This window comes from Podarcis melisellensis (genome assembly GCF_964234715.1).
Source record: "Podarcis melisellensis genome assembly, chromosome: 4".
NCBI lineage: Eukaryota > Metazoa > Chordata > Lepidosauria > Squamata > Lacertidae > Podarcis > Podarcis melisellensis.
This window is the reverse complement of record NC_138531.1, coordinates 81,429,543-81,445,099: the sequence shown is the minus strand read 5'-3', so window position 1 is coordinate 81,445,099 and position 15,557 is coordinate 81,429,543. Positions and strand designations below refer to the sequence as shown.

The 15,557-nt window shown below is 43.6% G+C and overlaps 1 protein-coding gene across 1 annotated transcript in view; it reads left to right on the top strand.

The window, feature by feature from the left end:
- Positions 1-5,968, top strand: part of IFT88 (intraflagellar transport 88) — a 34,345-nt gene extending 28,377 nt beyond the window's left edge. Inside the window, exons 25-27 of the mRNA XM_081908681.1 lie at positions 4,826-4,886; positions 5,444-5,545; positions 5,693-5,968. Of these exons, the coding sequence (XP_081764807.1) occupies positions 4,826-4,886; positions 5,444-5,545; positions 5,693-5,814 (285 nt within the window). The 3' untranslated portion in view covers positions 5,815-5,968. The remainder of the gene's footprint in view (positions 1-4,825; positions 4,887-5,443; positions 5,546-5,692) is intronic.
- The last annotated feature ends 9,589 nt before the right edge of the window (positions 5,969-15,557 follow it).

Here is a 15,557-nt window from a genome sequence, read left to right as displayed (position 1 = left end):
ACTAAATCTCACTGTTTCTCAAAAATCTGTAAAGAATGTTCTCTTAAATTGCAATTTGTATAAGGAGCTGAGGTGCGGCTGATTCTTCCTTTGTTGCAAATGTTGCTCACAAGACCTGCGGAAATCTTGGTATCTTGCTTTCTAAAGCTACTTTTTATGCTTCTGAACAAGCAGCTGTTTTCTGTCCTCAGTGCAAATTAAGAAGTGGGTGGTAAAATATAAACTTTTAGAGGTTTGTGATTTAATTAGTCTGTCTAGGACCGTCAAACCAAAGTTTCACTTCAAATACAATTCTTAATATAATATTTAGAACAGAGTTAATGTCTACGTCTTACTGAGCTTGCTGGACTATCTGAGGCTGTGATCAGTGATCTATCTATGCTCAGTAAAAACATACTTTGGAATTATGTTTCTATGTTGTGACGCAAACTGATCTGCATCTGTCATAAGTCACCCATTGTCCACTCCCATAACAGTTGCATACAAAAAGGACCAGCCAATATACAGTGTGCCAGGAATGGCAATACTTAATATGAGAGCTGGGGTGGTGCAGTGGTTAAAGTGTCAAACCAGGACTTGGGAAGCCAGGGTTCAAATCCCCACTTGCCATTAAACTCACTAGGGCAAGTCCCTGTCTCTCAACCATTGGAAACTCAGATCAATTCACATGCAAAACTAGTTAAACTGACTTTGTTTGTTTATTTCATTTTTCTGAGTGGCTGATAAATCTTCAGGGAAAATGCATTGCTGCAGGTTTTCATAATGGAATGCCCTCCCCCAGAGTACCTCACCTGACAAAAAGTTTAAACAAAAAAAATTCCTTCCAGTAGCACCTTAAAGACCAACTAAGTTAATTCTTGGTATGAGCTTTTGTGTGCATGCACACTTCTTCAGATACGTATCTGAAGAAGTGTGCATGCACACAAAAGCTCATACCAAGAATTAACTTAGTTGGTCTTTAAGGTGCTACTGGAAGGAATTTTTTTTTGTTTTGACTATGGCAGACCAACACGGCTACCTATCTGTAACTGACAAAAAGTTTGATGCCTTTCCTTTTTATTCGCCTAGGCCTTCCAGAATATTTTGTAGCTATTTTTTTCTGTGTGTTTTATTTTACGAGCTGTTGTGTTTCTGGAGATTTCATGTTTTGTTTTGTGTCTGTATTTTCAGTCTTAAGTTCTACTTGTTGAAGGGGAGGGAGGTACAGCCCTGAAAATAATAAGCCACGCACAGGTTATTGATAAACAGTGAAAGGATCTCGCCCACTAGGTGTAGGCTTTGGCTGTAAAGTCTTTTGGCAGTACCTCACACTGCCCTGCTGCTCAGTACTACAGTACTTGGAACGATTAAGGAAGAGCTTCCACTACATCTCTTGGATACTGCTAATGCCATTCTACGATAGCATGGATCATACATTCAGAACTGTTGCTTTAGTATGATAGTTTCAGTTGAAAACATTAACTTAATAGTCTGTGCACCTGCACAAATTCTGTAGACTTGTTCATGTATTTAGTCAAAGGTATTTCCGTCTGTCTACAAGTTCATGACCTAAGAGACCTTACAGCCAAAGAAAATTTTCCTGCCTGTTTTTATGCTTCCTACATCAAGCTGACCTAGCAGTTTCTTTACAAGAAGTTGCTGAGGAACAGCTTTTTAAACACCACATATTCTGTGATTTTAGATGAATGCATACCCACACATCTTTTTTTTTTTTTTTAAAAAAAAGAGGTTTGCAAAATACGCACTGGCGCTGGGGTGAGATTTGTTTTTCAAGCTAGCAATTAAAGGTTAACCTTGGATCCATGCACCTGTTGATTGCAAATTCAAATGTTGATTTTTGCACAATTGACAAAATCCATATTGTGAAAAGTGGGATTTATAATTAAAATCCCAATCAGTGGTGACATTCAAAACTGTTTCTTGAGTAAAATTAGCGATTATAAAATTTATGCAGCTGGAAAAAATCTTACCACCTTCCTCATTCCAAGAAAGTGCACTTTCCCAATAAATATTTAATGGTTTTCATTTTAGAGTTTACACTTTCCAACAAATAAATTAATGTTTTTAAATTCAGTGCCAAGTAATTTAGAAACATAAAACCTGGAGGGTGGCAATTTTTTTATGTGTTCCCTACAAGTTTGCAATAATAAAATAATTTTGGATTTACAAGATTTTAATATGCAGACATTTTCTTGAAGTGCTGTTGAAGAATATCTTCACTATTTTTTCAGCTGAACCTTCCAACTGTAATATAAGGCATTTTTCATCATCTGTTTTATATGAACCTGATCTAAAATAGCATAGATTTTATTGAAATCCCTTTGCTGAACCTTCCAAGTCTATGCGAGCATTGTTAGGTTCAAGATTTTTATTACGTGCAACTTTTAACATCGTGTTTTAATTATGCAGTTCAGTGACAACATGCCAAGTCCACTTCACTGCAATTTTTATTATATCTAGAAGTAAATGTACTTGGCAACTAGAAGTGCAATCTTACTGATTTCTTGGATTTGCTTAGGAATAAAGTTGATTCACATATGTATGTTCATCACTTGGTGGCTGCTGTGTTCAGTGAAGACTGTGTTCAGTGAATAGATCCTGCATAAATAGTAGAGTGTTAGGACCTGAAACACTGATGCTTTAGCTGAGTTTCCTACATTGCACTAGAAAGATGACCCTTGGGGTCTCTTCCAGCTTCTATGATTCTGCTTTTCTGCTTCAACAATATTTCATTATGGTCCTATCATTTTATGTAATTGTATTTTGTATAAATTATAAAAATTATATATAAAACATGTTCTATTTGCAAACAAAACATTTAAATAGCTACCTTTCTACCGGTAGGATGGGGGGAGGCATAGGCGTAGCCAGGACTTTTGTTAGAACCTCAGATTTGTGTTGGTTTTTACTTATTTCGGGGACAAGCTGCCACCCAGGCTACATCCAAGGGGGGGCACAGGAAAGAAACAAGGTTGGCAGAGGGACATGGTTGGGGAAAGGTTGGGAAACACTGCTGTAGAGGACATCAGGCATGGAAAATAATAGCTGATGTAATTGGAGCACACTCTTAAGTACACTTCTGATTGTTCCTTTGCAGTCCCATTTTGAACTTTCAATGACCATATGAAGTCACGTCCTCCACAGGTGGGCAGCCCTACCTGCCTGTCCAAGTGGCCCTCAGTCCTGTCAAAGCGGCCCTTGTCCAGTATATGCCTGCCTTGCCTGAGGTCAATGCTTGCTTCATTTCCCCCTGAACCATTCCAACAATCTCACTGATGCTGTTTTAGTTTGTCATCTTAATTTTCATGCTTTATTATTTTCTTTTTTTAAAAAAAGATTTTATTATTTCTTACTACTCTGGCAGCCATCCTTGGAACATAATTTATGAGGTGGGGTTTGATATAAGTGACATAAACAAGTAATAGGTACAGTGGTACCTCGGGTTATATACGCTTCAGGTTTACATACGCTTCAGGTTACAGACTCCACTAACCCAGAAATATTACCTCGGGTTAAGAACTTTGCTTCAGGATGAGAACAGAAATTGTGCGGCATCAGTGGGAGGCCCCATTAGCTAAAGTGGTGCTTCAGGTTAAGAACAGTTTCAGGTTAAGAACGGACCTCCGGAACGAATTAAGTACTTAACCCAAGGTACCACTGTAATCAGAAATCTAATAGCTGCCAGTCATTAAATATACAGCAATCAAGAATGGAGAAATCTAGTGACGTAGGCACAAGGAGACAAAACATGGATGACAAAGAGACAACATTAATTTGAATATAGGAAGCTGCCTAATACTGAGTCAGACCATTGGTCCATCCAGCTCAGTATTGTCTACACTGACTGGCAGTGACTCTCCAGGGTTTCAGGCAGGAGTCTCTCCCAGTCCTACCCGGAGATGTTGGGGACTTGGAACCTTCTGCATGTAAAGAAGATGCCCTACCACTGAGCTGTGGCCCTCCCCAATGCCACCTTGGGATGGAATAGCCTTGCAGGCCAAATGAGCACAGTAGCCCTTCTTGAGATATGCTTAGGGTTTCAGCTTTAGGGTAAGCTTTCCACTAGGAAGTTCTTTTCCACTTGCTTCACAGAAACAATGGGGATACCGCAAGACGATGATGGTGCTCTTGTATGATTCTCATTCATTTCACCAGAGTGTTGGACTGGAAAGCTTTCCAGCATGTGGAGCCCAACAGACCCTGAGTAGGAAGCCAGGGAAGTACAGTTGACTGAGTGTTTGGTTTGTTTATTTGCATATTTAGCTGTCTTGGTCCAAGATTGTCTGAGAAGTTTAGAATTCGTTCCAGTACACAGAGTAAAAACTGGCATTAGCGTTACACATGAATCTTCTTCGGTGATCACTTGTAGCCAAGTAAGATTGTCTTCCATAAACATGGTTTGAACAGTGAGTCTATAAGTGACTGTGGAAGCCAATTCTGGATCCACACGTCCTTCCAAAGCGGGGACATAGGTTTTCAGGAGGGAGTTGATCGCAGCGAGGGTTTGCCAAACGTGCCTCTTAGTATGTTTCTCCCTTTTGTCCTGAGTTTGAGTGTCTTCAAAGCCCATGACACCTTTGATAAAGGCTGTTCTCCAATTGGAGCGTTCAAAGGCAGTGTGTCCCAGTTGTCAGTGTTTATATTACATTTTTAGACACAAATATAGTGTGTTGAACCTGCAACAAATCTCCACTCAGTCATGATGCTCACCAAATGGCCTCGCTATCCAGCAGAAGTGTGAGGTATACCTTGTACGTTAAAAGTAACAGAAACGATTGGTGATAATATTAAAGAGCACTTCTGTCTCTCTTCCTCTCCTCCCTAGCGTGTCAAGTCTGGCAGAGATGGCAGTGCCCGGGCACGCAGAGAAGGCAGCGGTGGTGGTGGTAAGTGCTGCTCATATGCTGCCATATTTAAGGTTTCTGAAAGCAAAGAAAATGTGATTCCATTTATTAATCCTGCCGTCTGCATTCTCTCTATGGAGAGGGAGATGTGGAACAAAGGAGCATTGGAGAATTGCAGGGAATGGGGTAGAACATGTGAAAGGAGGTGATACCTAAATAACACTGCTAAGAATCCTGATGTACTTTAATTTGTTAAGATAGAGCCAGTGTACTGGTACTGAGTCAGGAAAACTGTGGTCCAACTAAAGAGGTGATCAGTACCGAGACCTACTCACGGTGGTGGCTGTAAGGATTTCTGAGTTCAGACTTAACGATTGGTATTTGCTTGTGGTTTCATATCCTGGTTTGTAAGCAAGGATTAAACCAATAAATCGGAAACTGATTTAGCAGCCCAATATTGTTAAATCTGAACCATATGTGGAATGCTTTAAATACTGTTTTTATTTTGTTTTATATCGAACAGAAACATATCATCTTTGGTCTCTCATACGTGCCTTTATGGTGTTATATTTTGTCTAATATTCTCTCCCTTCTGTCAGATCCTGGTAGCATCACGCATAAAGGGGAGCGTCTGAGTGCTAAATTGAAAGCTTTGCCAGGAACATATGAGCCCTATGAAAGCAGTGGTAATAAAGAAATAGGTAACTGATGTTTCTAATAGCTTCCTTTGAAACAAAATACTGGCTGTCAGAAGGCACCCTTTTCCTCATACAATTATTAAACGTTAGAGACTGTGTTGCTTTTCTTTGTAAAAAAATGTGTGTTTCTACTTCTTTTTAAAAATTTAGATGCTTCCTATATTGACCCACTTGGACCACAGGCTGAGAGACCAAAAACTGCACTGAGGAAAAAAATAGATGAAGATGAATTTGCTGATGAAGAACTGGGAGATGATTTGCTTCCAGAATAACCTGTAGCCCAGTATAGTAACCTTAAAAGCTTTGAAAGGAAAAAAAGAGAAATGTTTCTTACAGGTTTTGATAAGGTTGTGAAGTTCTTATGTTTATTTAAGCAATGTGTATATGAACTGTGAATTTTGAATAAACTGTTTTTATAGAGCACAATCTGAATGTTCCTTTGTTACTCATGCAGGTTATCCCATGAGGGAGGAAGTCTTTTCTGAGTATTTGGGAAGATTAGGTAAAGATCTGGCAGGACAACATATAGTGAGCATTATGGAAATAAGAGAAGGACACCTAGATTAGAACAAAGGACTATCTAGCCAAGCCAGCCAGCTACCTTTGGGAAGCCTACATGCAAGGCCTGAATGTAGTAATCATCTCCTACTCCTGTTCCCCAGCATGTTCTCTCTGACTCTGAAAATAGAGGCCTCTAACTCAGGGGTAGGCAACCTAAGGCCCAATCGCCTTCTCATTCTGGCCTGCAGATGGTCCAGGAATCAGCGTGTTTTTACATGAGTAGAATGTGTCCTTTTATTTAAAATGCATCTCTGGGTTATTTGTGGGGCAGAGGAATTCTTTCATCCCCACCCCCCAAAAAATAGTCCGGCCCACCAATTGGTCTGAGGGACGGCGGACCGGCCCACGGCTGAAAAAGGTTGCTGACCCCTGATCTAACTAGTATCCACATGAAATCTCCTAAACCCCTAATTTGATTATTCATTTTATGGGAGCAAATTCCATAGTTTATACGCGCTGTGAAGAAGTACTTCCTTTATCTGCTCTAAAATTTCCAACACACTCAGCTTTATTGGCTAGCCCAGGCTCTAGTATTATAGAGAGGAACTAAAAATTTGATCCACTTTGTCTACATGATGTGCAATTGTATACACCCAAGTCATTTTTATTTTGAAGGAAAAATTTTGCCTTTAATATCGTCCTTGCGTAGAATTTTGTAGTGACTGCAGGAAACCAAATTAATTTCTGCTGTTGTCAATGCGATAGAAGCTGCCACCACTTGCCAGTCTTGCAGCTCTGAGATTCCACTACAAGGGTAGGCAACTTGGTGCCCTCCAGAAAGTGTTGGACTACAACTCCCATCAGCCTCAGCCAACATGGCGGACTGTCAGCGATGGTGGAAGTTGTAGTCCAGTAACTTCTGGAGGGCAGTGTGTTGACTTCCCATCTTCCACTTCATTGTGAGAAGTTTTCAACGATTTATCATCGCCTCCGAAGATCCGATTTACCTTAAAGGTACTTAATGGCATTGTTCATGTCTGGATTTCATGGCGCAGTGTATTAGGATCTTAGACTGGAATTCTCTGTTGCAATTCCAATCTGTTCTTGAAGCAGAAGGAAAATGAATGTGCCAGATGTTTCCATGCTGGCATCACCTGCTGTTGGGACATTAGTCAATTGACTAAAGTCCAGTATTATCAAACATTCCAAGGTTCAAATCCTTACCTGGCTCTAAAAGTTGCTAGGTGATGCTGGGCCTGTTGAAGACTCTCAGCCAAACCACCTCATGGGTTTATTGGAAAGATAAAATGGAAGGGGGACAATGTCTACTACTCTTACTTCATTAGGAGAAAGGGTGGGGGAAAACATCATAAGAAATTCAGTCCATTTTTCAAAACACAATCATTTCACAATAACAGCTATCTCATTTGTTTTTGAGACAGTTTTTATACATAACATTTTTGTTCCCCTAACAATACTTTATTTGACAATATTTGATGGTTTGGTTGGTTGGTGAATCCTGACACATAGTAAGTTCTTACTTGTTCATTTGCAGATCTCCTGTGTTATTGGGTGAATTTATTTGTGCCATACTAGCTACAACCAAATATTTCCCTTAGACTTAGCGGGCTTCTCCTGATAGTTCCTGGACTGAATTTTCCATATACTTTTCCATATCCATCAAGTAGTCTTTGTTTCATAGTTCTCTCCATACCTGTGAGAGTACTACAGAATACTGCATGTCCCCAGTAATAAGGTTGTTATGCCACTCGCCAGCACTGAGATAATAGGAATTAAAGAAATTGAAGTAATTATTATTGCACAAATTTCCATAAGAAAAGATTTGAAAAGCATGTTGTTACTGACTCCAAAGGTAGTGTTTCAGCTCTTTGCTTTTTTCCAGTTAACTGAATCATGACTTTTGACATACCATGATGTAAAAACTCCTACACATTTTTTCCTGTGCATAGTAGAGCAGTCCTTTAGCCATAGCAGAAAAATGTGCTAGAGTCAGATCCAGCTCAAGAAATCTCCGGGGAATCATAAATTATGCGTTTGCTTCTCCTGTAAGCTAACAAAAACCCTTTCAGCTTGCAGAGGCCCCTTGTTTTCCTTTCTGCATTTCTGTCATATTTATTTGTAAAAGGCAGAAAGTTAGAAAGATACACTATAGTGGAAATCCCCCAAATGCTTTTGTTTTAATAATCTGAGTTTTTTTGTTGCGAGGGATAACTCACATATATTGTTTTGAACAAGAAAGGAGCAAAATTAGGATAAATTAAACTGCTGTTCTCCAAACTGTCTATCTCACTCAATTCATAAATTAATTATATTTTATAGACAGGGAATGAAGCACACCCCAAAGCAACACTTATTGTTGTAACCTACCCCGGGAACTTAAGGTAAATAAATCTAATAATAAGTAACATAAACACAGTCTCTCTATGTGTTTTTTTCAATGGCAGCACTGTTGCCATTTTGAAAATGATAATGATTTTATTATTTATACCCTGCTCATCTGGCTGGGTTTCCCCAGCCACTCTGGGCGGCTTACAGCATATATAAAAACATCATCAAACACCAAACATTAAAAACTTCCTGAAACAGGGCTGCCTTCAGATGTCTTCTAAAAGTTGTATAGTTCTTTATCTCCTTGGCATCCGAAGGGTGTTCTACAGGGAGGGTGCCACTACCGGAAATTTGCATATAAAAACAATAATTACATTATTTAGAGACAGAAAGGTGAAATGCTTACTAATGCTTATTTATCAAAACTGGCTTTATTTCTCTTAATTAAGTGAATCAGAAGAACAATAGTTAAATAATAGAATATTCATATTTCAAGGGCTCTAGTTCAAAATGCCAGGCACCTCCTGAGATCTTGAAAGACCATGCCTTAATATAATTGACATTACCAGACAAGATAGACCAACTTGGTAGAAATCAGCTTTATGTCTTCAATTCTGAGAAGTTATTGCAATCATGCTCTAGTAAGAAAGGCTTATTGATGCATCTCGAGAGAACATCTTTGGCATGAATCTCGAGGATATTTGTAGGGCTCTGCCCATACATAATATTTGAATTACAGGAGGGGAGACCCACCTGGGCCCCATTTTCATCAGACCTGCAATTTGGCTAAAATTGGGAGGTGTTGGAGTGGGTTTCATTATGCCCCCCCAACCTCATAATTCAAGTGTTGCTTAGGCTCAACAGTAAGTAATCAGTGGAATTTTGTAAAATCAAAACAGATGGCTCTAGCAAGCTGGATTTAGTAGAATCAAAACACCTAGAATTCACATTCAGGACCTTACTTTTTGTGAACCGCCCACAGAAAAAGATGTTAGTAGCCTGTGTTTCGATGGAGGCTTTGAGAAGGCATACACTTCCTTGATGGCAGAAAGTGAGGAGGAATTAAAGAATCTTTTAATGAGGGTGAAAGAGGAAAGAGCAAAATATGGTCTGAAACTCAACATCAAAAAAAGGAAGATCATGGCCACTGGGCCCATCACCTCCTGGCAAATAGAAGGGGAAGAAATGGAGGCAGTGAGAGATTTTACTTTCTTGGCTCCATGATCACTGCAGATTGTGACAGCAGTCACGAAATTAAAAGACAAAAGCAATGACAAACCTAGACAGCATCTTAAAAAGCAGAGACATCACCTTGCCGACAAAGGTCGTATAGTTAAAGCCATGGTTTTCCCAATACTGTAGTGATGTATGGAAGTGAGAGCTGGACCATAGAGAAGGCTGATCGCCGAAGAATTGATGCTTTTGAATTATGGTGCTGGAGGAGACTCTTGAGAGTCCCATGGACTGCAAGAAGATCAAACCTATCCATTCTGAAGGAAATCAGGCCTGAGTGCTCACTGGAAGGACAGATCGTGAAGCTGAGGCTCCAGTACTTTGGCCACCACATGAGAAGAGAAGACTCCCTGGAAAAGTCCCTGATGTTGGGAAAGATGGTGGGCACAAGGAGAAGGGGACGACAGAGGACGAGATGGTGGGACAGTTGAAGGGAGTGGGCAGGGGGGGTGCATTGACAGTTGGAAGGCAACGCCCGGAGAGCAGGAGGAGAAATGCATCTGGAGCAAATAAGATATGCAGGTTTGACTGATAAGCGAAAGGAGTGCACTGCCAAAATGCTCTGGCAACACCCAATGAGGCCATAAGGCAAAGGGGGGAATATGATATGATAAGTTACTGGTGGTGGGGTGGTTGGGAGGTGCTGCTAGGGTATAAAAACTGCTTGCTTACGTGTTTTAGGCCCCCCCAGCCTTTGGAAATAATTCCGCTGGTGGTCTCTGCGCAGATCACAATAAACTTTTTCTCCGAAGGAACTGAATCCCTGGTGCTTCTTTGTCACCTCTGCGTCCTGGGTAAGCGGGCAAATGGATCCCAAGTAATTAAGGCTTCAGATTTGGGGGCTCGTCCGGGATTTGCCCAAACCCATTGGACCGGAGGCCAGGCTCGACCGCGGTGAACAGCTTGGGCTGGTGCTCGCAGCTCCAAGCGCGCACCCTGCCAGTTTGTAGGGGGAGCTAGCCACACCGTCCCAAAGTGGAGACACCCGGTCGAGGGAGAAAAACGACGGCCGAGGAAAGGGACCCACAACGGGAGAAAGGTGAGCTCTAAGGGAAAGGGGCTAGAGGCTTGATCAACCTCACCTGGCCGTGGCAGTAAAAGTGCCGCCAGGAGGGTAGGAGGGGAGGACAGAGGGGAGCCTGTGTTGTGTGTGGTGTGAAAGGATGAATGTATATGTGAGGCCGGGGCTTAGCGTCCCCATGGCCAAGCGTGTGTAGGATTGTGAGTTTCTTGGCAGCGCGAGCTCGTCTAAGCCACAGTCTGTAGCAAAACCAGTGTGTTTGAAGAGAAGTCCCGTATAGGAGCGGAGTATTTTGTTAGACATGGGATCTGGAGGCAGTAAATGTACCCCTTTGCAGTGTTTACTGGATAACTGGAGAACAGCTACAAAACATGACTATTGGGGTTTTAAGTTGCAGAAAGAGAGACTTAGAACTTTATGTGAAGTACTGGCTGGCCATCAGAGGGCACTCTCGACCTGCAGTTAATAGACCCCCTGTGGCAAAATATAGTTAATGTTCACCCGGACCAGATTCCTTATATTTCCACCTGGAAAACTAATGTGGGAAAAAATCCCTCGTGGCTGGAATCCTGCCGCAGTAGAATAGACCAGGGCGCCCGCCTGTGTGCGGTCAGAACGAAGCCAAAACCCCAGGTCTTACAGGACCTGGAAGAAGAAGGTGTATTGAGACCTCCTCCCCCATATGCCCCACCAACGGCAGTGCCAGGGGAGGCCAAAGGTGATGAATCAGATGAGGAAAAGGGAGAGGATGAGGAGTTTAGACAGACTATTGGAAAGTTGACAAAGGGTGGAAAGAGGTGGACTAAAGAACAAAGGAAAAGAGTTAGAGATTTTGTAAATGACTTTAAGGAAGAAATAGACGTTAGTGGGCACTTAGTGAGTGCCGCGGAGTGTAAAAGAGACCAATGGAAGAAGAAACAGAGACATTGGGAACAGGCTTGGGATAGAGCTGCCCTGCATAAGGCAGCCAAGAAACAAAAGGAGAGAGCAGAGAAAATAGCCCCCCTGCGCCGGGTTTATGACCCACCGGGACCCCCAGGGGTGAACGGGGCGCCAGCGCCACGAACATATACGGTCCAACATGTGCCTTTCTCAAGTGCAGATGTATGTAATTGGCGCAATCAGAACCCCTTTTTTTGAGGAGAACCCAGCGAAAATTATAAAATTGTTTGAATGTATTGACTGGGATGAGGCGGGCCTCCCGGAAGCCTACTAATTTGATAATAATAATAATAATAAATTTTATTTGTATCCCGCCCTCCCCAGCCGAAGCCGGGCTCAGAGCGGCTAACAACAATCAAAACAATCAAACAATCAGATAATTGCACATTCTAAAAATATTTCATTATAAAAATCAATTGAAATCAAATTAATGGCAACTGATTAAGCAAGATTCTGTGCAGGTTGCCAGAGGAGGGAGTCAGGCTGTGCCCTGACCAAAGGCCTGGTGGAATAACTCTGTCTTGCAGGCCCTGCGGAAAGATGTCAGGTCCCGCAGGGCCCTAGTCTCTTGTGACAGAGCGTTCCACCAGATTGGAGCCGCAGCCGAGAAGACCCTGGCTCTAGTTGAGGCCAGCCTGACCTCTCTGAGGCCTGGGACCTTGAGGATGTTATTATTTGCAGACCGTAGGTGATGAGAGTTAGGGAAGTGATTCAGAATCATGAAAGCCACCAAGGACTTGTTAAACCACCTGGCTGAGGCTGGATACCGGGTATCCAAGAAAAAGGCGCAGATATGTCAACCAACTGTAAAATACCTTGGTTTTGACATCTCTCACCAACAGCGAACTCTAAGGGAGGAAAGAAAACAGGCTATTATCCAAATACCAGAGCCAAAAAACCGCAGGGAGCTCCGTGGTTTTCTGGGATCCGCAGGGTTCTGTAGGATATGGATACCTAACTACAGCAGCATTGCTCGGCCCCTGCATGAGTCAACTAGGGGAACAGAGAAGGATCCTTTTATATGGGGCAGGGAACAGCAGCAGGCTTTTCAGGATCTCAAAGTGGCATTACAAGCCCCGGCGCTTGGCATCCCAAACCCCGAGAAGCCTTTTACCCTGTTCATAGATGAAGACCAGGGGGTAGCCAAGGGAGTTTTATGCCAGAAACTGGGAAATTGGCAGCAACCCGTTGCATACTTGTCAGAGAGGCTAACCTCAACAGAACAAGGGTTGCCCCCCTGTATGAGAGCAGTTGTGGTAGTGGCCACCCTACTCACAAAGGCAGATAAATTCACGTTCGGACAAGACACCACTTGTGTGACTCCACACGCAGTCCCAGCCTTACTTGACATGAAAGGCACCTATTTCCTATCACAAGCAAAAATGAGGAAGTGCCAGATGTTGTTATTACATCCACACCTGAAGTTTCAGGTTACCACAGCCCTTAACCCAGCTACCTTATTACCGGTAGGAGAAGGTGAGGGACCGACCCATGATTGTGTAGAGGTCATGGATGAAGTGTATTCCAGCAGGCCTGACCTTAAGGATGAGGCAAACCCACATTGGCCTTCATGGTTTGTGGATGGAAGCAGCTTTGTTGAGGCTGGACAGCGAAAGGCAGGATATGCAGTGGTAGCCCTTGAAAACAATGTGGTTGAGGCCAGTTCACTCCCACTGGGAACCTCAGCCCAACTGGCTGAAATAACGGCACTTACCAGGGCCCTGTGTCTAGCAAAAGGGGAAAAGATCAATATTTATACTGACTCAAAGTACGCTTTCCTCACCCTGCATGCCCACGGGGCACTGTGGAAGGAAAGAGGTCTGCTCACCTCCAGAGGGGGTCAAGTGGCGCACCCTCAGGCGCTCTTAGACCTTCTGGACGCTGTCTGGGAACCTGAAGCAGTGGCAGTGATACACTGTTATGGACACAAAACTGGACTTAGTGAAGAGGCTAGGGGAAACCGCCTGGCTGACCGGGTAGCAAAGGAAGCAGCCCGGGGTTCATCCCCAACACCTTTCATTGGGGCCCTGGTACCAGAAGAAATTCTGGATAGCACCTTGAAACCAAGGTACTCTGCCCATGAGGTGGCTACTGCAGATGCTGAGGATATGGATCCCAGGATCATTGTCCCGGCAAGTAATTCAGTGGTACCATGAGTCCACCCATGTGGGACCTGATGACATGACCAAGCAGCTGGAAAAGTGTTTTTATGTGGCCAACCTTTACCAACTGGCTGCCCAAGCTTCCAGGAAATGCATGTTGTGCCAAAGGAACAACCCTAGAACTGGACACTTGGCTCCACCAGGAGTTCAGCACAGTGGGACGGCACCCATGGAGGACCTTGTTGTGGACTTTACTGAATTACCTCGATGTGGATTGTATCATTATTTGCTTGTGGCAGTATGTACGTACACAGGCGCCCAGCGGACGACCGCTCTGCTGATATCACTCCGGACCTCTAGGCACGGCTGAAGAAGTGGATGGGAGGAGCGCCCGCCGGCAGCGCTCCCAGCGTGCCTGCAGTTTGAGTAACACCAGCTGATAATGTTTTAAATCCCGAAAGAACTCTAGTGTGTATTATTTGGTGTGAGGAAGAGCCCGTGGGTATTTTGACACCAAGTGCTGGCCGTGTCAATGCTGCCACCTACTCTTGTGGGTGTGTGGTAATCTACCAACCTTGGGCTCCTTCCCCGTGGGGCTTGTGTTTGCCCTCCACCCACCAAGGATATAGTCACCCTGCAGGACTAGAAGGATTCTATTTGCATACTATAGGTTTTGATCCTTGGAGGTTTCCACGACCCCTTTTATCCTGATCGCCCTGAACGCCCAGGCAGGCCAAAACCTTCCCCAGACCCTTATCATGATTAAGGAATGGTGGGAGGAACCTTGGAACCATCGGGCATGGTGGATAGGGGTGACATGTACTGCCTTGATTATATGGATGCTGTTATATTTCTGTTGGCACGAACGCCATAGGTTTTCTGGAAGGAAGCGATCCCCCTCCATCCCCTTGATGATCCTTCTCCTATTTATGGTGGGAGAATCCACTCCCAAGGCCAAATGCTTCCAGGCCTTAAATCGTAATAGCATTTTCCCCACACATGAAATGAGAAGACAGGGGGCTCAGAGTCTCTATAACAAGTGGCTTCAATTGGCAGAAAAAGTAGCCCATGTTCCTGTACAAACTTGGGAAGGATGATGGGATATGTCCTGGCTAGACAATTTCCTCCCAACAGGGTGGCTCCGGGGGCTCTTTGCTATGCTTATGGGACCTTTGCTAATTTTGCTTTTGCTCTGCTTCTGTATTCCCTGCTTTTGCAACAGATGATGCAAAAAAATGATGTCCCGAATGATGGGACCCCGTGTGATTGCCCTCATGCGAGAGTATAGGCCTATCCCTGCGAACGAACCTATGGGTTAGGTTGTTCAGAAGAAGAGGAGGGAAATGAAGGGAGTGGGCAGGGGGGGGTGCATTGACAGTTGGAAGGCAACGCCCGGAGAGCAGGAGGAGAAATGCATCTGGAGCAAATAAGATATGCAGGTTTGACTGATAAGCGAAAGGAGTGCACTGCCAAAATGCTCTGGCAACACCCAATGAGGCCATAAGGCAAAGGGGGGAATATGATATGATACGTTACTGGTGGTGGGGTGGTTGGGAGGTGCTGCTAGGGTATAAAAACTGCTTGCTTACGTGTTTTAGGCCCCCCCAGCCTTTGGAAATAATTCCGCTGGTGGTCTCTGCGCAGATCACAATAAACTTTTTCTCCGAAGGAACTGAATCCCTGGTGCTTCTTTGTCACCTCTGCGTCCTGGGTAAGCGGGCAAATGGATCCCAAGTAATTAAGGCTTCACAGTGTTCTCGAAGCTACCAGCATGAGTTTGACCAAACTGCGGGAGGCAGTGGAAGACAGGAGTGCCTGGCGTGCTCTGGTCCACGGGGTCACGAAGAGTCGGACACAACTAAACAAC